The following is a 21,782-nucleotide window of genomic DNA, read 5'->3' as shown; positions in this document are numbered from 1 at the left end:
TTGGGAGTGCAGGGTGCAGACGTGCCTGCTCTGTCCTGGGAGAAAGGAAGGGCAAGGTTCAGACAAGGGGGTCTGTTCAGGTCCTTCTGGTCCAGGTTTGCCCTTGGATCATCCCTCGGGCCAAGGGAGGTGGTGCCATCCTCATTTAGGTTTGGCAGGGAGATACTCAGTCCTGCCAAAAAGCTCCACCTGGACTGTGGCTTGGAAGTTGCCCTTTGGGAGTGATTGCACCAAAGCCCGGGAGTGACCTGGGTACAGATGGAAGAGAAGCAGAAACCAGACCCGGCTTAGCCATGGACAATGTTTCCTGCAGCTTAGAAGTGTCCCTGCTGTGAGCCTGAGCCAGGAATAGTCGCTCCAGGTCTGACTGTGTTCCTGGTGGATGTGGGAAGGGCTTGAAGTGAGTGATTTTTYCTTTAATTTTTTTTTTTTTTTAGTTTAAAGCACTTACTAGCAGAAATAAAATCAACAACAGAATGTGATATTTTTGGTTTTGATTATCCAGGCAGAGAAAAATTTGTGTTCTATAATGTCGTCGTTCTGTTCTCTCCAGAAAGGGCATGAAGTCCAGGAATCCTGAAATCTGTTCCTATGCTGGTGAGGGTCATGGGGGGTGTTTTTAAGCCTAGCACCCCAAAAATATATGGAAATGGAGATAATGACACTGCCCTGTTCCTCTGTCACCTGTATAGCCCACCTGGATGCATGGGTGCTGCCCAGGGAAGAGCCTGAGCCCTTCCTTCAGAGTTGGAGTGGGAGGTGAAGGGCAAAAGTAATTTACAAGCTGCATTTCTTGAAAGTGGATCCTTCTGTGTAAGGGGTTGATTAAACCCTTGTCAAGTCCCCCTTTAAGGATTAATTTAAAATATGATTCGGAGCCCTTTTCTCGGTTGCTTTTCAGCCAAATCCTGTGTTGTATTTTCCCTCTTTACTGCAGAAATGAGATAGAACCAATAAAATAATTTTTAAAATTTAAACATTTCTATTYGGGGAGGATAAAAAACCTTCTAAGGTGGGGAGAGATACGGGACTGCATTTGCAGCGTCGGGGCAGGGCGGAGCGGGGGGCACCAGGGATCYCCCCCTCGAATCCCCAATTTGGGGGTCCCCGGTTGGGCCGTGGGCGGGGCCGGGTTCGCGCCGCAGGAGAGGGCGTGGTCATGTGGGCGTGGTCACGGGAGGGCCACGCCCAGCACCGACCTTGTTCCCGGGACGCGCCGCCGCCGCCGGGTCGGAGCGGGCTGATCCCGCCGATCCCTGATCCCGCCGCCGGTAAGAGCCGTCCGGGCGGGCCGGGGCTGAGCTGCCCSTGCGCTCTCAAGGGGGGAGCCGTGTGTGGGTGTCTGTCCGGGGTAGGGCGGGCACGGCCCGTCCCGGGCGTCTCCCCCTCTCGGGACATTCTGCTCCGGGGGGGAAGACGGGATGCGTCGGGGAACCTTGGGCGGCTCCAGCTCGGGAGCTGGGGACACACGGCTGCGGGTGGTGGGGAGCTGCGGTGGCTGCCTCCTACTCCTCCTCCGCCTCCTTCTCCTCCTCCTTCTCCAGCGGGCCGGATCCGCGCAGCTTTGCAGCGGATGGCAGCAGCGAGCACCCTGGGAAGCGTGTCCTGCTCCTCCCTGGCATCGCTGCTCTGCTTTGCCTCCATCCTTCCTTCCCCACCCACTCCATAACCCCCCGTGCTTCCTCAAATTGCAACCTCTGCCCTGTTTCCCTCCGCTTTTTAGTTTTTTAATCCCACTTGCCCGACCACMGAGCAGCTCTCGCCCAAGGGCGCAGCTTGTCCGGTGCCAAGGRCTGCCCTTCTCGCGGTGGATTCGTTTTGGGGGTTGCGGTCACCCAGGCCGGAGTGTGGCCGACACATGGCACCCCTTGTTCGGTGCCTTCCGCACTGTGCACCGTCACGGGCTGCTTAGCCAGCACAAATTTCAGGATCAGGTACCTCCCTCTTGCCAACGCGTGGCACCTCAGGGCACGGCACCGGAGYAGGTGAGCGGCTCGCTCGGTTTAGAGCAAGTGCAGCTTTTTGCCCTTCCCATGTCCATTCTGATCCTGCCCCGCCTTCGTTGCTGCCGGACAGAACCCTCGGCGACAGCGGCGGCAGTGTCCCGCCCCGGAGCCTTCCTCTCCCACGGGACGCAGCTGTGGAATTCCAATATCTTTTTAATTTCCTCTCGGGATTTTTGTTGTGTCATTGAACTGCGCGCTGACTGCACAGCGGCTTTAGTGGGCTACCCCGAATTCCCATATCTGAGAGGGCTGGGGACAGTAGGGTGTGACAAGCTGCGGTACCTACATTCTTATTTTGATAAGGGTGATCCCGTTACAAAGCTGAGCTGCTCTCCCGTCTGCTTTCCCGCGGCGTTGACTGCTCGGTTTCAGCTTTGTYCTGGGAAGGGTAGGCCGGGAGTCTGGGATCATGACTGTCCGAGTTTAACACCTACACGGTTCTGTAGCGCAGGACACGTGGCTGCACAGATGTCATGGCAGCACCCAGCGGGCCCCGCAGCCACCACCACGAGCGGGGACAAAGATTCCCATCGGGATGTGCAGATTTCTGCTTTGGGATTCTGGCTGGGTGAAGGCGTCCGGGAGGGAAGTTTGTCTTTGTGCTGCTCATTTAATTAAATACTTTGGAGCATACGCAGCAGGGGAGTGGAGGAAGGTGCAGAYAGTGATGTCTGGGGTCAGGATGGGTTGGTGGGGTGCTGGCACAGTTGTCCCACATCCTGCTTCCTTTTCTCTGCCTCGCCTCAAGGAGAATAACAGCCTCATCCCCCTCTTCTCACCCTGCAGCAGAATCTGACATGACCMCGTCCTTCCCGTARGGCTGCCCCTCWCACCTCAGTGACCCCCAGCCCGGCRACGAGGATGCGYGCCTGGAAGGCGGTGGCCAGCACGCTGGCGCTCAGCGGGGCCGATGTGGTGGTCACCACGCTGCTCTACACCCACGGCCAGGGCGGCCGGAATGTCCTGCAGGACCTGCGGCACTTCAACATCTTCAACTCTCTGCTGGACATCTGGGGGGGCTGCCTGTACCGCAGCTGTGTGCTGCTGGGAGCCGCCATCGGYGTGGCCACCAACACGGCCTACGGCCCCCGGCGCCTCAAGGCATCGCGGACCTTCATCGCCGTCGTCTGCCTCCTCATGGGCATCTACATGATGGTGAAGCTGCTGCTCTACTCGGAGGTGCGGAAGACCATCAGGGACCCCTGGTTCTGGGGGCTCTTTGCCTGGACCTACGTGGCGCTGGCGGCCACCTTCGGGCTGTGGCAGCTGCTGGCCTGTGTCACCTCGTCCCGCGAGGCRCTGGGGCCCGGCTCCGAGTCCCGTGCCGAGGTGGAGGAGAGCTGTGATGGGGCCGCCCCGAGGGACAAGCGGGAGGAGGCGGCAGGTCCCACCATCCATAAACTGCTGTCCTACACCAAGCCGGACGCCTTCTTCCTGGGCATCGCCTCCTTCTTCCTCCTCGTGGCCGCCTTGGGTGAGTGAAGGGACCAGACGGGCCGTGGCGCACTCCCATCCTCACCAGGAGGAACAGAGCTGTGGTGTTGGGGCTTGGAAGCACCYTAGGATTGCTTTTTTGGGGGATGCTGGGTGGCACATGCTGCAAGGGGTGGGTGAAAAATGCAGTGGGGCAAARACAGATGCAGTAGGGGATGAAATAAACTGGGAATTCAACATCCTCACGTGCCACTAAGGGCTGCACRTCCTGAGGCATTGTGTGTGATGGCTGAGTATCTCTGTGCTGGGGAYAGGGTTGTGCACAGGCTGTTGTGGCTGGGAATTCAGGTCCTGTGCTGATCCCATGCAGTGGGGCTGAACCTCCGTGTGCTGTGCTTGTCCTGCAGGAGAGACCTTCCTGCCCTATTACACAGGGCTGGCCATCGACGGCATCGTGGTGCAGAAGAGCATGGATCGCTTCTCCACGGCAGTGCTGGTCATGTCKCTGCTCGCCATAGGAAGGTAATCCAGGGGCTGGGTTTGGCCCTGACAAGGARGAGTTTGGGGTTTTCCCACAGGAGTTCATGGTGATGGTGGGCACAAGCACACACTCCCCCAGTTCATTGCCAGGCCATGGGGATGTGCTTTGAATTCTCTGCGCTGTCACGATGCAGAGAGGCCATCCGTGGTGGCAGTCACGAGGCCTTTGTGTAGTCCTTCATGCCCATCAGCTGGAGATGGGGGAGCAGGAATGGACACAGGGAATGGGTTCCCTGGGAAAGGCTGTTCCAGCAGTGCTGTTCTCCCTCACAAAGCTTGTGACAATCCTGGTGGCACCCAGGAGAGGTGTGGGCTGGTTCCCTGGGTGATAAGTGGTGCCAGCACTGCCCAGGCCCTTGGCCCAGCATGGGGATGTTTGTGGTGCTGAGAGGGTTTCGTGTCCATGGCTCTATAATGTTTCTTATCTGCAATTAGCTCATTTGCCGCAGGTGTCCGGGGCGGCGTTTTTACGCTCATCTTTGCAAGACTGAACATCCGCCTTCGCAACTGCCTCTTCAGGTCGCTGGTGTCTCAGGAGATGAGTTTTTTTGATGAGAATCGCACAGGTTGGTTCCTCTCTCCCCTGGATTTGCTCTAACCCCTCTATCCCTTCCTGGATTTTTTCCCCCTGGCTTGCCTGGCTGTTACACAGCAGATTGGAGGCAGCCAGAGGCAGCACCTGCCTGGTCATGGTTAGAAATAGAGGCAGAAAGTTCCCTTTTGGTTGCCTCCCACCGTGGGGATGTCCCATTGCCACCCATCATCCCAGAGCTGAATGCTGACCCCCAAAACCCCMAGTTCCCTGCTCCCATCAATGCCTMTTGGTGGGYCRCTCTCCAGYTCTGCTCCAGGCCMMGAAYCCTCAGATGTGTGAAGCTTGCCGGGTGTGCTTGTTGCTTTCCCCACTTGCAGTTCAGTCCTGTCCCAGTCCTGGTCCCAGGCCGTGCCACTGTGGTGTAACTTTCACACATTTAATTTTGTCTCAGTGGTATTTTTAGCTTTGAGGCTGTTGCTGTATTTAGCAGTCACTGCACAGTGCCTTGGTAGCTGAGGACAGCAGAGATGTTTCCGGAAGTGAAATATGGGTAACCCTGGACTTGCACAAAAGCGTGGGAATTCAGCTGGACTCAAACACAGGCCAAGCATTTAGGAGTTCAGGGTGATGTTTGCTGGCTGTAACACTCAGCTCCACCAAAAGGCACCGCCAGAGCTTCACCCCTCCGTAGCTGAATCCATGTCCTCAGGTCCCTTGGGTCAGCTGCAGGCTGTGGACTGTGTGGTTGTGGGTTGTCCTCCAGTGTAGGATGCTGCCACAGTTCCCTTCGCTGTCCCTCAGCCACCTTTGGTGACCCAGGGATGTCACTTGTGCCTTCAGGTGCATCTCCTGCCCCTTGTGCTTGCAGCAGCCCAAGCTCCTCTGTTCTGCTTTGCATCCACAGCAGTGGAGAGTTGCCCCCCTTCCATGCCACCCTTCAGACCYCCAGCTGGTTGGATGGGGAGCTCCATCTGGCCCCTGGCACGGGATGTGAGGCGCTCTTAGGCAGTGACCTGCCATGGTGACACGTGCCTGCTTTCCCCTTCCCCGACCCCTCGTTGCTACAGGGGACGTCATCTCCCGCCTGACGTCGGACACGACCATCGTGAGYGACCTGGTCTCCCAGAACATCAACATCTTCCTGCGCAACGTGGTGAAGGCCACGGGCGTGATCTTYTTCATGTTCAGCCTCTCCTGGAAGCTCTCGCTCGTCACCTTCATGGGCTTCCCCATCATCATGCTGGTGTCTGATGTCTATGGGAAGTACTACCAGGTAGGCAGGAGCAGCTGCCATTGCCATGCTGCTGGGCTGCTCTCCCTGTCAAGCCATCAAGGAAGTTTTGGGTGGCCTTGGAGCTGGTGGGAGTGATGTTGGGGTGTTTTGCTGCTGGCAGTGGGGGCAGGAAGGTGGCATTAAACCTGTGTGGGCAGACAGGTGTAGCCTGGGCTCTTACCTTGCTTCATGMTCAGGAGTGGAAGCATGTCAGCTCCGACAGAAGAGGTGGCTGGGCCCTGGAATGTCCTGTATGCGTCTGCCTGTCCTCATGCCATCTCTGCTCTCCCTTTGGAGTCACTTGGTGGGGTCCCAGAGCCCGGGGCGAGTGGGAAGATGTGCCATGGGCAGCTTCTTGCCCGCTGAGCCCCCTCTGCCTCCCTCTGCTCCCTGCAGAAGCTCTCCAAGGATGTGCAGAGYGCCCTGGCCAAGGCCAACAACACGGCTGAGGAGACCATCTCAGCCATGAAGACCGTCCGCAGCTTCGCCAATGAGGAGACGGAGGCAAACGTGTACTGGCAGAAGCTGCAGCAGGTGTACAARCTCAACAAGCGGGAGGCCATGGCTTACACCTACTACGTCTGGTCCAGCGGGGTAGGTGGATGGCACTGGGGCTTCCCTGTGTGGGGCTGGGATGAGCAGGGGAGTCTCCTTGGATCCCARAACACACATGGCACATGCACGTGGTTCTCCTCCGCTTCCAGGGAACTCCTCGGGGYGAGCCCAGCCCTGCTGTCTGCTGCCAGTAATCACCGGGCTCTTGATTATTATTTTCGCCCATCAAAAAATATATCCCGTCCCGCCCCGAGGCAGCGTTGCATTGTTCCACGGAACTGCCTGTTTTCCCCTGCAAACAGGGAAATAATTGACAAGAGCTCAAGGTCGTGGAGAAGCCCGTGCCTGTGTGGTGCTGCAGTGCGTGCCTGTGCCAGCTCCGCTCCGGGGCTCCGGCTGGGGAACAGCCGCCGCGTTGGTTGAGCTTCTCCTCGGGAACGGAGATTTTCCGTGTGTGGGTGGTGGCAGGGGGAGGCTGCTGGGCTTTGGCTTTGGGCTCTTTCTTTTTTTTTTTTTTCTCCCCTGCAAAATGCTTTTTCATCGTTTAACACCAGATGGTTTGGGACTTCTCCAGCGTCGGCAAAACCCTCACGTGAGGCTGCCCTTGTCGCTGCACATTCAGGGATCGAAGTAGTCTCTGGTGAAGGGTTTGTGAGTTATGGTGCCTCTGTGCAGCTGTGAGAGACTTTATGGCTTCCCAAGTCTGGAAGCAAAATGGGAGCATTCTTAGCTTTATTTCTGGGCTCCCAGGTGAGGCTGGAGCCCGAACTGGGTTGACACTGATCGTGACAAGTCTAAGGTGGCAAAAACCCTCCAAAACGGCTCCTGCAGGGCTCACGTAGAGAGAAGACCATGGATAGTTCAGCTGTGGTAGAATATTTCTTGAAGGGAACACAGCACTTAAGGTCAGATCATGGCAGAACAATAGAGGAGGCATTTTTTCCCCCAGTATTTTTGTTCATRTGAATTTACAGCCTATTCTGGTCTCACAGGGCACCAGGGCATCGCTGCTTTTTGGAGCACCTGGGCAGCATGGAACAAAACCAGCTGAATAAAAGGGGCTGGTATTTGTCACATCAAAGCTGATCTGTCTCCTTTCCAGAGTAGGTGGTACCCCCCACACTGGCTTCAGACAAGAGCTGAGGTTATGCTTCAGGGACTTGTACATGCAAGAAGGATATTCTGCATTAACTCCTGGCTTGATTTTGTGTTCTAAATTAAAATGTATCACACTTGTATAACAGAAAGTTTATTTTAGAGGTGAGGAGTCTGCACGCCTTCGATAATTTGAACATAGATTATTATACTTGAGGATCTTAGTCCAAGAGAGAAGTTCATGAGATGCTCTGTTATTTCAGATAAATTCTCCCTCCTTGGCTGTAGTCCCTCGGGACTTGTTTTGTTGAAAGATGCATGCCCAGCTCCTTAAATCAGCCCATGTACTTGAGTTGTTTTTCTCTTCTCATATCCATGCTCATTCCTAGGGCTGTCAGCTGCACTGTCAGGGATCCTCAGCTCAGGGCTCAAAGAATAAATGTCAGCACACGAAGTTTGGGCTGATGTGTGAGTAATGACAAACACACCAAAATATCAGCTGTCCTTGCTGATTCTGGGGTTTTTTCTTGCTTTCAGCTGACCCTCCTGGTGGTCCAGGTCAGCATCCTTTACTACGGTGGGCACCTCGTGATCTCCGGACAAATGACAAGTGGAAATCTGATATCCTTCATCATTTATGAGTTCGTCCTGGGAGACTGCATGGAGGTGAGTCCATTTYATCAGGGAATCAAGAATGGTTTGGGATGGAAGGGRCYTTAAAGGCCACCTCATTCCAACTCCCTGYCTTGGGCAGGGTCACCTTCCATTATCCCAGGCTGCACCATGTCTCATCCAGYCTGGCCTTGGACCTTTCCATGGGTGGGGCAGCCACAGCTTCTCTGGGCATCCTRTGCCAGGGCCTCCCCACCCTCTGGRCTACCMCAGAAGGACCCAGGGCMKCTGCAGYGATAGATCCAGTGCTGACTTTCCTATKACACAGCTTCTTTGATTCTCCCCTCTGCTCCCCACTCCTCCCCTGCTGCTGTCTCAAAAYCTGAATGTTTCTGAAGCAGCTCATCCCCCAAAAAGGCAGCTGGGACCAGAGGGGTCAGGCTGGTCCTGCTGAAGGGCAGAGCCCTGGCTGCCTCCCAAGCACATTTTCTGGCATGAAGAATGAGGGGATTACAAAGCTGCCTGTTAAATTTCAGGCTTCATTAAAAACTTAATTATATTACTTTTTTTTCCCCTTTCCCTGGAATAGGCTGCAAGCTGCTGCGTTGGCAGCACATTAGCAAGATGGGATTGTGAGTGGGATGGAAGAGCCCACCCAGGGTTGCCTTCCCCTTGCAGAGGCATAAGCTTGGCTAATCCAGGCAGGAATGATCCAGTCGAGGTTTCCTCACAGCCAAGTGTGGTTTTGRTGGTGCTTCAGCCTCTCTGCAGGGGCAGAGCAGAACTGGAGGCAGCTCGCCCGCTCTCACCATCTGTTCGTTTGACTGCAGGCTCTGGTGGGCTTTCCAGGATGTGGTTTTGGTGTGGATTTAGTTTGGTTTGGAGGCTTTTTGTTCCTCCCGATGGGAGGGGCAGTTGCAGTACAAACTCTTCTGCAGCTCTGGGTTTAATATTGAAAAATGCCCTTTCCCTGGATTGTCCATGTATCCCTTCCATGCCCAGCAGAGGAGGAATAGTTTTTTTTTTCCCTGTGTCTGATGACTGTAGTCAATGTTAGATGACAGGAGATTTGGGAATGCTTCAGCTATTCTCCTTAGGAGTGGCACTGAGGATTTCCCCATCACATGGGAGGGTCTCATTGCTGCCTCTTCCCTTCCAGTCCATTGGCTCAGTGTACAGCGGCCTCATGCAGGGAGTGGGAGCTGCTGAGAAGGTTTTTGAGTTCATCGACCGCCAGCCCACGATGGTGCACGACGGCTCCCTGGCCCCAGACCAYGTGGATGGGAAGGTGGAATTCAGGAATGTGACCTTTTCCTACCGCACTCGCTCTGCCACACAGGTCCTTCAGGTGAGCCCCAAGGGCACTGAGTGCTCCCAGCTCCATGTGCTGCTGCTCCATCTTGGCAGGAACCAAACCCCAGCCCATGGGGAGTGTCAGAGATGTGTGAAGGCAGGCTCAGCACATGCTGGAAAACAGATTAAAAGGAACAGCGGGTGTTTAGGGCCGGCCTTCCTTACAAGGAGTGAGATTTATTAATAAAATCCTTGTTCCCCTGCTCAGGCATTAAACGTCAGCRTGGTACAGGGCTTTGTGCCAAGCTGCCTCAGACTGCTTCTGTGGGAGAGGGGCTGGGATCATGAGGCAGGGGGGAGGCACTAAAGAGGTCAGTTCGCTTTTTAGAGGACCTGCTATATCAGCAGGCAAATCTGAAGCAATTTGGAGGCTTTTTGCTTTCTCAGAGCCAGGAGAAATGGCTGATGTGGCACATCACCAAGGCAGAGGGTCACTCTGGCCAGATTTTGGCTACTTTCCTTGTGTAGTGCCCCAGGACGCTGGGAAAAGCCTGGATCTGAACATGCTCTCTCATCCCTGTTGCAGAACGTGTCCTTCACCCTGCACCCYGGCAAAGTGACAGCGCTGGTGGGTCCTTCAGGGAGTGGGAAGAGCTCCTGTGTCAACATCCTGGAGAACTTCTACCCTCTGCAGGACGGGCAGGTGCTGCTGGACGGGCATCCCATTAACATGTACGATCACAAGTACCTGCACTCCGTGGTACGAGCGACTGATACGTGTATTCTGGTTATGATACCTGTGTTCTGCTTAGCCCAGTTATCACCTGCAGAGCTCAGAGGGGATGCATGGCACTGTTGCACGTTGCTTTGGGTTTGATCTGGCAGCCTCAGAAATGTCCAGAAAGCTGGAGGCTGGAAGAGGTCCCAGAAATTAATTCGGATAATTTGTGGGGGTGGAAGGGAAAGGGATGGAGGATGGTTTGAAGGTGAAGGGGAAGCCTTCCAAAAACAGAACAAAAAACATGTTTTGTTTGGCAWTTTTTTTTTGGCCAACACAGTAGAAATATGTTTTTGACTGTTGGATTAATTATCATCTAAATTGGGTTTGGAAAAAGAGTTTTGCATTCCTCCAGCACTTTCTACCTTAAGATCTTAAAGTAATTCTCAGCTAATGGGGAGTTAAACCTCTCAGGATCCTGGCAGCAGCTGGGGCACCAGAGGGGCTGGTGGTTTGCCYAGGAGAGGGGTCCGGGCCCCTCAGCTCTCATCTGTGTGTCAGCACAGATCAGCCTTCATCTCTGCAAGTAACTGCCTCCTTTGTTTGCCCCCAGAGCAAATGGCCTCAGCAGTCAGCAGGAAAACCTGAAAACAATTGATCAGAGACAGGCTGGAAAGCCAAAGTCACTGTGACTAATTTACATTCCTTGCCCGTAYGGAGCGAAAATCAAAAGCCAAGCAAGTCTTTCAGTTTAGAAAGCCTGGTKTGGTGTTAGAACACAGGGAGAAGTCAATTAAAATGTGACCGTGTCTCCCTGGCTCTCTTCATACACAGTTCTCAGTAATAGTTTGGAAGGTTCGATCTATTCCGATATCCAGGGTTTGATAAAGCAGCTGAACGTGAGAGTAAGCAGCCATGGCTGTAAGGCAGGACAGGGAGACTGTTGCTAAGCAATTAAGGAATTGCACAGTTACGTCCCTAACTTGCTCATTTGGGATTAAAAGATGCAAGAGGGCTCATTCACACGGCCCAAGAGTGATTACTGGCCTTGAAAGGAAAATCAGTAAGGGCCTGGGAGAGGGTGTCTCCAGCTTGACTTGTCCCAGCAACTGGTTTTCCATTCTGGGAAAAGCAAACAGTGATGGGAATGACAGATTTAGAGCAAAACCACAGCAGGGTTTAGGAGGGAGAASTCCGTCTCAGGTACCAACTTGCCAKCATTGCATCAGGTTTCTTTCCTGTGAAATGGCTTTCCCTTTCCAGCAGATGATGCAAACAGAGCATCCTGTCATTGGCACCCTCCCTGGAAGCTCACACTGAGCACTTCTGTATCTTGGTTAATGACACTTTTATATGTTGATCTTGGTCCTTACTCAGCAGGAACAAACACCAATGATCTGAGATGCCGTGCAGTGCACCTTCTGCTCCTGAGCCCCGCTCTCCYTTGCTTCCTGCAGATCTCCCTGGTGAGCCAAGAGCCCGTGCTGTTCGCCCGCTCTATTGCAGATAATATTTCTTACGGCTTAACTTCAGCCTCCTTCGAGTCAGTGGTCCAGGCTGCCCAGAAGGCCAACGCCCACAGCTTCATCACCGAGCTACARGACGGCTACCACACAGGTACCCACCCTGCTGCTGGGCCTGGCAGCTGGACTTGGTGGCAGCTCTTGATTTTTATTTTGACCCCTTCCTCTCTCCCTTGACCCAACAGAGGCAGGTGAAAAAGGAGCTCAGCTGTCAGGTGGCCAGAAGCAGAGGGTGGCGATTGCCAGGGCCTTGATCCGAGCCCCTCCCATCCTCATCCTGGATGAAGCCACGAGTGCATTGGATGCAGAGAGTGAGCACGCGGTGAGTGACTCGAGTGTTTGGGCCAAAGATGGCTTGGAGGACAGATTGCAGCTTCGGTTTCCAGCCTGTTGTSAAGCTTGGTCTTGACTTGGTGCAATCACAGGGTTGAGTAAGGTGCTAATTCCTTAGCAGGAATTTGCCTCCAATGCTCTTGTAGCTACCAGGAAAGGAATAATTCCATGCTCACAGAAGCCAGTGCCTGACAGACCTGGTGAGGTGGGGATCTTTGCTGATTTTTAAAGTGTGGAAAGTATTAATTGGCATACAGAGACTCTGTGCAGCCTTTTAGGACAGGATACAGAGAAAGACCCTATAAAATGGTGCTGCAGCAAGAACAGTAGGACTGCTTGAGCTCAAATCCCAGCCGAGCCACCRAGGAAGCCACACTTGCAGGAAAAGCCTTGAGGATCAAGTGAACTGGGTTAACTGTCTGGGATGTGATACCAAGCAGCTCTACCAGCAGCAGTTTGGCCTCACTGATGGCAATGACATGAGGGGAAGCCTTTCAAGGCTGTGGTTTGAGGACATGCCTCCAATCGCAGAGGACAAATCCTGCTGGGGCAGCACAAGTGTCTGACCTTGGAGCGGCTCGMTGCCTCACCAGTCCTCAGCCACGTGTGTGGTACCTGATGCCAGCTCAGGGCTGGTGTTGGCTACCCAGGGGTGTCAATGTGACATGTGCCTGATGGCCACCTGCCTGCCTTTAGACGTCAGTGCTWTTGTCTCTTGACTGGAAAAAAACCTCTCTTGCCTTGCCTTGATACACTCAGGAAAGAATCCTGCTTTTCTGAGCAGCTGCATTCACCAGGTATCGGCTTCCTGCAGTGTCTGCCAGCACCATATGGCCTCCGAATTTGGGGCCCAGCTGTAACAAGTCCCCAGCTTGCAGGATCAGACCTGTGTTCATACCTCACCTGGCTGGACTGAGCTGGTGTTTGGGTTGCAGCTGGAAGCAGGGCTGGACATACTGGTGTTGGTAGTGCTGCAGGGAGCCAGAGCAGAACAGATCTCCTGTCCAGAGGTTTCTGGACACAGACCACAAAGCTGCTGTTCTCCCAGTGCCTGGGCACTAACGCCTTTTCTCCCCACAGATTCAGCAGGCGATTTACGGCGACTTGCAGAACCACACGGTGCTTGTCATAGCTCACAGGCTGAGCACTGTGGAGAGGGCACACAACATCATTGTGCTGGACAAGGGCCGCGTGGTGCAGCAGGGCTCGCACAAGGAGCTGATGGAAGAAGGAGGCCTTTATTCCAAGCTGGTGCAGAGACAGATCCTGGGGCTGGAGGGGGGTGGCACGGACAGTGTCCAGCCTGCAGCGCGGGGGGATTCGGCGAAGGCGCCCGGCGGGCTGGAGAAGGAGTTCAGGATAGACCATTCCCTGCCAGCCGTGGTACAGGACGATTACAACAATGCAGCTCCCAAGTGAGAGCGGCCTGGCCGGCGCTCGGACGCTCCCTGGACGCTGAGCCRGAGGTGGCAGAACGGCACCGCTGGCTCGCCCCGCGTCACACACCCGTGCACACCCAAACACACACATAGAGCTTCCTGCAGGACGGTCCGGCGGGCGCCTGCCAGCTGGCCAAACAGGGATTTACTCGAGGGAGCTGGGTCTTTAGCAATTCTCAGCATTTCTACTGGGTTTCTTTTCTTACTACCAGTAACTCCTCTCGACTGGGACTTTTCTCCCATCGATCTGCATGTGTAACTGCTATTAACTGTAATGGATGTTAAATGCATGCATGGAGGGGGAGACTGAAAACCCCTCCAGGAATTTCAGGGGGTGGCTTTTGTGGCTGGATAGAAAAACGGTGACTGTAAAACAAGGTCCTGCTCCCTCTGTCAATCTATGGGGCTAATCCAAAGTTGGCTGAAGCCTGTGGGGAGCTCCCTTTGGCTTCAGCGAAAGCTGGATCACTCCCATGGAGCTGAATGCCGGGAGAGTTTTGCACTGAGTGCCTGCAGGCTCAGGCTCCCAACCATTGCTGCTGAGCTTGTGTCATGTAGTATCCATCCTTGCTGGGACAAGCCAGGGGACCGGGAGGCAGATGTTACTTTSTGATTTGCTCTTGGTGCTTGGTGGGTGTTTGTTTTTCAGGATGAAATGTTTTACCATAACTGGGTTAGGTTTTGGGGCTTGGGTTTTTTTTGGTTTGATTTGTTTGTAGTTTTTTAACGTTATCTGTGTGCACTGTGCAATGTCTGTCTGGCTCCAGCATCCACTGAAAATTGGTCTGTTACTTCAGAATTTTTTTTAACTCACAACCCCGGTGCTGGTGTGAAAAAAACACTACTAAAGACAGGCATAAAACACTAAAATACAGCACTTTATAAATCCCACCAAAGCTTTGTTCAGCTTCAGGCCACGCTAGTGACTTCACTGCATGRGAAATCCGTACAGTCATGTTCCTTGAAGTCCAACTTCAGCTGCCTGAACTTTATAATGTGTTTCTTTGAATATAACTTATTTTAGTATGAGAGATAGAAAGAAATGTGTTGCTCCTAGCCCTTTGGGGTAATGGCTCTGGCTTAGTAGTGTTATCCTGCTACAGACTGGTAAAAAATCCTATACAGCCAGGCAGGTGCTGTTTTAAAAAYAGCATTTCTAGGGGAACACTGATTTCAGACTCTGCATAGTTAAGAAATTCTCTCAAGCACTTTAGCTCTCATGTTTTCTGATACTTGAATGCTGCTGCATTTTCCTTTTCAGCAGGTTTGCATTTTTGTTATTGGCAATGTTTTGTTTTCATTTAGTGATGTTTTACAAACTCTAAATTTAGTGTCCTTGAGGAGGGATGCTCAAAAAAAATAAAATACTACCTCTGCCACTCAACGTCGAGCYGCTCTGGTTGAGGGTGTTTTTTGCATTCCGGGTTTTCACTCATCTGACACCGTGGCTGAATGCAGCTGCTCTTGCACATGTTCTGGGGAATGACAAGAGGAACCTACAGAGAAAGARGTATGTAAAACACTTCAGCATCTGATCATGGCTGTGAGCCAAGCAGTCAGGATAACTCATTTTCATCCCAGATCCCGTTGGGTGTCAGTCTCCCAGGGAAGGACAGGCAGTCTAACCCGTTCTCAAAGCACAGTGCTTCCTGACTGGAATCTTTTCAGCTGCTGCCTTTTGTGATATGATAACAATCTGTGCCTCAGAAGAAGAACAAGATCTCTTTTTGTCTTCCCTGCCTCTACTCAGGGAACCTGTGTGGCACTCTGAACTCCTTAATCACCCCTGCAGTAAATGGCCAGGAGTTCCTACTTGATGAAAATTTGCACTGTGGGTATGAGGACGTTGGGGGTTCCACCCAATGCTGACAGGCAAGTGATTAATTCTGCATTTTTATCAGTACCTGGGAGCAGAATGTGGCTACCGCTTCATAGAAGTGGAATTAATTTCTGCTTAATTGAAAAACTGGGGAAAAACCAAATTGGATTTACCTGGGAACTAGGGAAGCCAGCTTACCCTGCAAAGTACTGATAGGACAATGATCATCAGTAAGTGAGATGCCATGAAAGAGAATTTGATTGTATCCTGTGTGTCCCTCCCAGGCAGGCCTGCATAAAGGGAACTGGAGAATGCAATCAAATTAGCTTGCTGCAAAAACTACCCTGAATTTCAGGAAGGGAACCCTGTTTCCCAAGTCTGCTGTGATGATAATCCCAGCATTGTATTCCCAGGTCAGGTCCAAACTGCTTCAACTGAAATGGCACATTGGGAACAGCAGATTGTCTCTGCTGGTGGCACCARTCCAAGCTGATAACAGGGCCTGGCTTTGTTCATTGCCACAGGTGCTGGATTCTCTCTTCTGCATCCAGATAACTCAAGGCTACTTTTCCACTGAGCCTCTCATCATGTGGCTTGAGCGGGCACCTTTATTGTGCTGTTGGCATGTGACAAGTGACACTGCTTGTGTGCTAAAGCCATGAGGGTTTTCATGCACCCTGGAAGATGGGTGGGMGCTCCACACACCACCAGGGATCCAGCAGAATTCATCTAATGCAGATACTTTTTCCAGCACAAACCCTGGGACTGTACAGAAAATCCTGCTTACCTAAATCATTCCAACCACRACTTCTTTTTGAAGTGAAAATCAGGGTCAGAGATGCCCATTAGCCAGACTAAGGCTGGCAGTAAAGCTGTGCTTCACCCGGTGCAGCAGTGGGAACTGCTCCAGTGCTGGAACACAAGCTGCTTCCTGGAGCTGCCCAATCCCTTGGGCCTGGCTGYCTGTGGCTGTCTGTGTTTCAGGCTATTCTCCTGGAAACAAGGCCACTGTTCCCTCTGAAAYCCTGGACTGTAGTATTTTGTGGCTGTGGCTTTGCCCAGAGTTGACATTGAACATGAACAAAATCAGTCCAAGAGCTTCTCAATTAGAGTGATGGAGATAAAAAGTTTTCTTTTCTTTAAAGGGAAAAGTCCTCACAGGGAACTCGGAGGGGGTTCATCTGAAACCTTAACCTGGGTGCATGGCTTGAAGAATGTCCTGGCAGAACTGTAAGCAATTAAGCATTTGATGGCAGGTTGTTTTCCCCTATTAATAAACTCTAACCATGCCCTGCAATAGGTATAACCACAGCTTTATTTGATTTAAACAGAGAACCCTGTCCAAGGTGAAATTTGAGAGCGGATCCTACAGACCCAGCGCTTCMCCGGGGACATGGATTTACCCTGTACCTCTGCATGGCCAGGGTGTGTGGCTGACTGACCCAGTAAATGAGCACACAGTGATGGAGAAAACACAGCTGTGTTTATTCCAGCAACTTGTCTCCTGGCACACCAACCTCTGCCTCAAATAACCGTGTGTGTTTCAGTGGCTGCACTTTCTAGGCCTTCAGCAGGTCTGGAAGTGCCACAAGCAAACAGAAAGTGCTTCTAGCTCGGGTTCAGAGATGTGGTTTGGTCTGGGGAGGAAAAACAGCACCTGCCTCTTCTTTTCCAGCCTCACAGTGAGTTTAAGGCAAAGGAAACAAGTGCAGGTACATAAACCTGCTGCTCTTCTCACACCTGCAGCTCCCTGAAAGGAAGGAGTACCTTATAAACACCTAATTTCTGCTCTCTCTTGGACAGCAGGAGAACTGATCTCTCAAACAGAATGRGTTTCTCTCCCAGGATGCTGAATATGCAGGTCATTGTCATGTGTGAAGGAAGCTGGATTGTGAAATCTAAATAGAAGTATGGGCTGTGCTTAATATATAGAAGGAAGTTARATTGCAAATAAGCCCAAAAACTTATCTGTGCATTGAGCAACAAGACTAATAGGGGTTAATATACACCAAAGATGAGATTTGCAAATTCAATGTGTACATAACCAACCAGTTTGTCCAGGAAAAGAAAATAAGATGTGAAGGTGACTTGCAAAATATGTTTAAATCTAATAAATATGCATGAGTGTAGTGCTACTGACCGTAAAAGGATATGAGGCAACAGAAGGAAATTCAAGATCAAGTTTAAATTGAAAAAAGAATCTAACATCTTATTTAAACTAGTCTGGTTGCCAGTTCTGCCCAAGACTGGAGCCTGACTCCTTATTCACCATGACATGACTTCCCCTGTAATCTTCACAACTTTTTTATTCCATTTCTCCTCTAATAAGAAATCCTGACTTCTGTACTTTGCCTGCTTTACAGTTTTAATGTACTTGAATGCTGTCACCCTTCAAAAGGATTTCAGCAGAGGCAAATAGGAACCAAGCCTGGGGCGATGATAAATCCCAGCCTGCAGCACTGCAATATTTGATAAACCCTGTAGCCCAAAATCCTGATTTATCTGCAGTGCTTCATATCCTGTCCAAGTGATGTGCTGTCACTAAAGCTTTATTTTCCATGAAGACTGCAGAATGGGAAGGCAACCGCCTACCTGTCCAAATAGAAAATAGAAGGTAACTGTTTTTGTATAATTATATCTCATGTCTCAGCCTCAGTTGCTTTTCTGGACAACTGCAGAACTCAATGACACACAGGTGCCAACCAAAGTACTCGAAAGCATCCCAGATGTTTAATGCAGACTCCTCTCCAACATCACCAGAACTCAAATCACCTACACAAGAAGTGGTATTTCGATGTAAGTTGTACTTGAGCACAAATGAGTTATGTTCTCACCTGCGACAGAGCAGTTCTTATTCTTCTTTTTAAGCAAAAGGCACCATGGTTGAGGGAATCTGAGAACTCCACACAGGATCACACAGCGAGGCAGTGGTAAAACTAGATTTACAACATGAAGCTGAGTCAATCTCTTCTAAACCACACTCCCCCCAAACTATTTATTTAGTTATGGTATGAAGTTCAAATTACCAGTGTTCCTGGGAAGAAAGGGCTTCTCCTAATCCCTCAGATAATTCCTCTATTTGTGTGTRTGTGTGTTTGCATGTGCAGATTTACAGCAGGTTTAACACATGGTTATAACTCTGATGGGCATGTGCAAACACAGGTACATGCCTGGAATGGTGTTGGCAGGGCCCTGGTCTTAAATAACAACATTTATCTCCTGGTTTTAAATAACAAGGSTAGGCCTAAGTGACTGTGCAAACCCATGTCAGTGCACAGGGAACAGCTGCTGACTCACCTGGAGCAGAGCACATACCTGCAGTGGGCAGGGGTGGGTGAGTGCTATGATACATGGTACATGCCYGTATCACCAAACACCTCCTCCCCACCCTCAGCAAGCTCTGCTCAGCTTCCTGCTGCGCAAACATCGCGCCCTTACCTCCCTCAGATTGCACCAAGACTGCGGAGTGGCTCTGCACGGAGCACACAGAAGGCCTGGAAGGCTTCCTCTAGCAGGGTCACCTTGTTGGTCGTTATTCCCTGTGGATAAAAAGGACAAAGAGGGCTTCTAGGAGGGTGAGAGGCATGGGGAGCTGAGTTTAGTTACAGGACAAAAGAACAACCATAAAGCTGTCACGTCATCATTGTGTCCTGCCAGGAGCTGCTGGGTCACTTCCTGAGCGTGACTGCAACATCATTGCATCAGAGATGGGTTCTGTCACTATGTGGATTTTCTTTTTTTCCAGTTAGATCAAAAATATCAACTTTGAAGGACAAGGATCACGTGGCTATTCCCTCCCCTGCTCCCTTGGCTCATGGCTYGCTCTGGCTCTCTCTCCAGTCTTACACACACGGAAATAATACACACACCCACACCCACACAGGGACAAAAGCAAGCCAGGAAGGTGATGTGTGCCAAGTGATGCATATAACTTAGGCTCTGTTAACACAATTAATTATTTCCAGGCGTAATTGTCTTTATCAGTTCTGCTAACAGCAGCARTAATTGGGGAGCTGCTGCTCCTAAGGGTTACCACACAGTGCCTACTGCACTAGGCAGGTGACTTGACTGATATGAATCAGAAGAACAAAATATATGGTAGTTTAATTGATCCAGTTTTTCCAACATTGCTTTTCAAAAGTATTTACATTTATCCTGAAACTGATCTTTGACAGATTATTTATTGACCTTCACTGTTGAAGAAAAGAGTTGCTTAGGACAAATGAAATGACCTAGCACCAAAGCTTAGCCAGATGATTTTTAGCTATTTTTAACCTAAATAATATTCAGCCTAGGCTTGAGAACAATAATGCAATCACTCTTTTGAGCTTTACTCTAGCCAAGTCCCAACTTGGTAAGGAAATGCGAGTTAAATATACCGATTTTCCTTCCGAATATACATCTGCGGAATTTAAAACAAAAGGAGGCCAYGAGTGGCTACAGCACTTCCAGGCAGGAGCTCTGTGCTGTTGTGTGTGGTGGGGCTGTGCAGGCTCTCTGAGAGCTCAGCTGGACATGGAACAGTCTGAGCCATCCCAGTGACCACTACAACATCTGAATTGGATGGGGAGGACATCAGGAGAAATTTGTTACCTGAAAGCGTGATAAAACATTGGAAAGCGTTGCCCAGGGAATTGGTGGAGGCCCCATCCCTGGAGGTGTTTTAAGGCCAGACTGAAAGTGGCACTCAGTGCTCTGGGCTGGTAGAGAAGSTGGTGATCGGTCACAAGCTGGACTCGATGATCTCAGAGGTCTTTTCCAACCTCAATGACTCCGTGACTCCGATCCCTCGGGACTCCGAGGGCCCCGAGTGCCTCACATGAGCGTAGAACACAAAGCTTGCTCTGTGCGGGGCTCTGCCCAGCGCTGTGCCCATGGAGGGGCTTCACCCACAGACCCCTCACGGGGGCTTCACCCACAGATCTTTTACGGGGGCTTCACCCACAGAACTTTTACGGGGGCTTCACCCAGAGATTTTTTACGGGGGCTTCACCCACAGATCTTTTATGGGGGCTTTACCCACAGATCTTTTACGGGGGCTTTGCCCACAGATCTTTTACGGGGGCTTGACCCACAGATCTTTTACGGGGGCTTCACCCACAGAACTTTTACGGGGGCTTCACCCAGAGATTTTTTACAGAGGCTTCACCCACAGATCTTTTACGGGGACTTCACCCACAGACCCCTCACGGGGGCTTCACCCAGAGATCTTTTACGGGGGTTTTACCCACAGATCTTTTACGGGGGCTTTGCCCACAGATCTTTTACGGGGGCTTGACCCACAGATCTTTTACGGGGCTTGAACCCACCGTCCCCTCACGGGGATTCACCCCCAGATCCCTCACGGGGGCTTCACCCCCAGACCCCTCACAGGGGCTTCACCCCCAGACCCCTGACGGGGGCTTCACCCACAGATCCCTCACAGATGTTTAATTCCACAGACTCCTCACGGGCGCTCCCCCAGCCCGAACCTTGCTCAGCCACCGCAACCCCCCATGCCGAGCCCCTTTGGTTCCGTCCAGCAGCGCCCCCCTCCCGGCGCGCAGCCCCCGTGGTACGCCCCGACACGCCCCCCCGGCAGGGGGCGCTGAGGGCGGTGCCCGCCGGGCCGGGGCGAGACCGCGGCGGCACTTCCGGTCCGGGGCTGGGGCGGGAACGGGAACGGGAACGGGAGCGGGAGCGGGGCCGGCAGCGGGGCCGGGATGGCGCTGGACGCGCGGCGCCTGGAGGCGCTCAGCCTGCAGGAGCTCAGCGCGCTGCTGGACGACGAGGAGCGGCTCCAGGACATGGCCCGCGAGATGGAAGAGGTGAGGGGGCTGTACTCCCCGGCCGCGGCCTCTCCTCGAGCCGCCCCCCTCGGGTCCCCGGTGTCGCTCGGTGTTGGGTGGGTTAATGACTCCCCGCTCTCCGGAGCCTCCGGGCGGTCTCGGCCCCGCYGTAGAGCTGCCGGTGCGTGAGGAGCCCCCGGTGCTGCGGGAAACGCTGCCGGTTCTTTCCTTGCTTCCCCCTTCCCTGCCTCCCCCGTCCCTCCTTCTCCCGGCCCTCCCGGCCTTTTGTTCGCCGGCCCGTGGTGGGGGATCGGTGCCCGCTGGGTGCCAGAGGAGGGGTGAGGGCTGGCCGGGCTGAAAACGTTAAATTAAAATGAATTCAGCCGCTGAATTAGGAGACACTGACGGCCCGGAGGTGGGATCAGCTTTTCCGTTCGTACAGCCCTTGATTCGTGCCTTGGCCGTGGTGAAGGATTTTGCCAGGGTGAATTCAAAACAATGTGAAAGAGATTTCTGTGTGCCCCGGTTGGTATGCTGGGCGCAGCGAGGGCTGTCAGGSTTTTCTGCTGCTTGTTTTGCCTATTTGAAGTGTCTTTGTCAGTGCATCAGGCTCTAAGTCGTGCTTTCGGATCTGTGATTCTTAAAACAAAATAGAAGCCTGTTTTCTTCCTCTGGCTGTGGTTGTTCCTAACTGTTTTTTCTGTGTGCCAATGAATACTGTGTTAAACGGTTCTGATACGAGACTGTTCTGGGTTTATTTGGCCACAGATGTGCCTGAAAGACTCTCACTGTTGGTAAGATAAGAGCAAATAAGATGAAACTATTTGTATGAAAACTTT

General features: G+C 52.2%; 2 protein-coding genes across 2 annotated transcripts in view; both read left to right on the top strand.

The window, feature by feature from the left end:
- The first annotated feature begins 1,181 nt into the window (after positions 1-1,181).
- ABCB9 (ATP binding cassette subfamily B member 9) lies at positions 1,182-14,753 on the top strand. The gene is made up of 12 exons (XM_057385639.1): positions 1,182-1,271; positions 2,793-3,480; positions 3,848-3,962; positions 4,416-4,546; positions 5,583-5,788; positions 6,185-6,382; positions 7,976-8,104; positions 9,210-9,398; positions 9,930-10,103; positions 11,519-11,678; positions 11,770-11,906; positions 12,998-14,753. The coding sequence occupies exons 2-12, from the start codon at positions 2,868-2,870 to the stop codon at positions 13,334-13,336; spliced, it is 2,391 nt and encodes a 796-aa protein (XP_057241622.1). The 5' UTR covers positions 1,182-1,271; positions 2,793-2,867; the 3' UTR covers positions 13,337-14,753.
- A 6,084-nt stretch (positions 14,754-20,837) lies between these two features.
- The window catches only part of VPS37B (VPS37B subunit of ESCRT-I), a 13,381-nt gene continuing 12,436 nt past the window's right edge, over positions 20,838-21,782 (top strand). The window contains exon 1 of the mRNA XM_057385641.1: positions 20,838-20,982. Within this exon, the coding sequence (XP_057241624.1) occupies positions 20,878-20,982 (105 nt within the window). The 5' untranslated portion in view covers positions 20,838-20,877. The remainder of the gene's footprint in view (positions 20,983-21,782) is intronic.

This window comes from Malurus melanocephalus, unplaced genomic scaffold, assembly GCF_030028575.1.
Source record: "Malurus melanocephalus ecotype Western Australia unplaced genomic scaffold, MMel_1.1 scaffold_849, whole genome shotgun sequence".
Taxonomy (NCBI): Eukaryota; Metazoa; Chordata; class Aves; order Passeriformes; family Maluridae; genus Malurus; species Malurus melanocephalus.
Note: the sequence above shows the minus strand (reverse complement) of the source record. Positions and strands in the feature narration are given on the sequence as shown.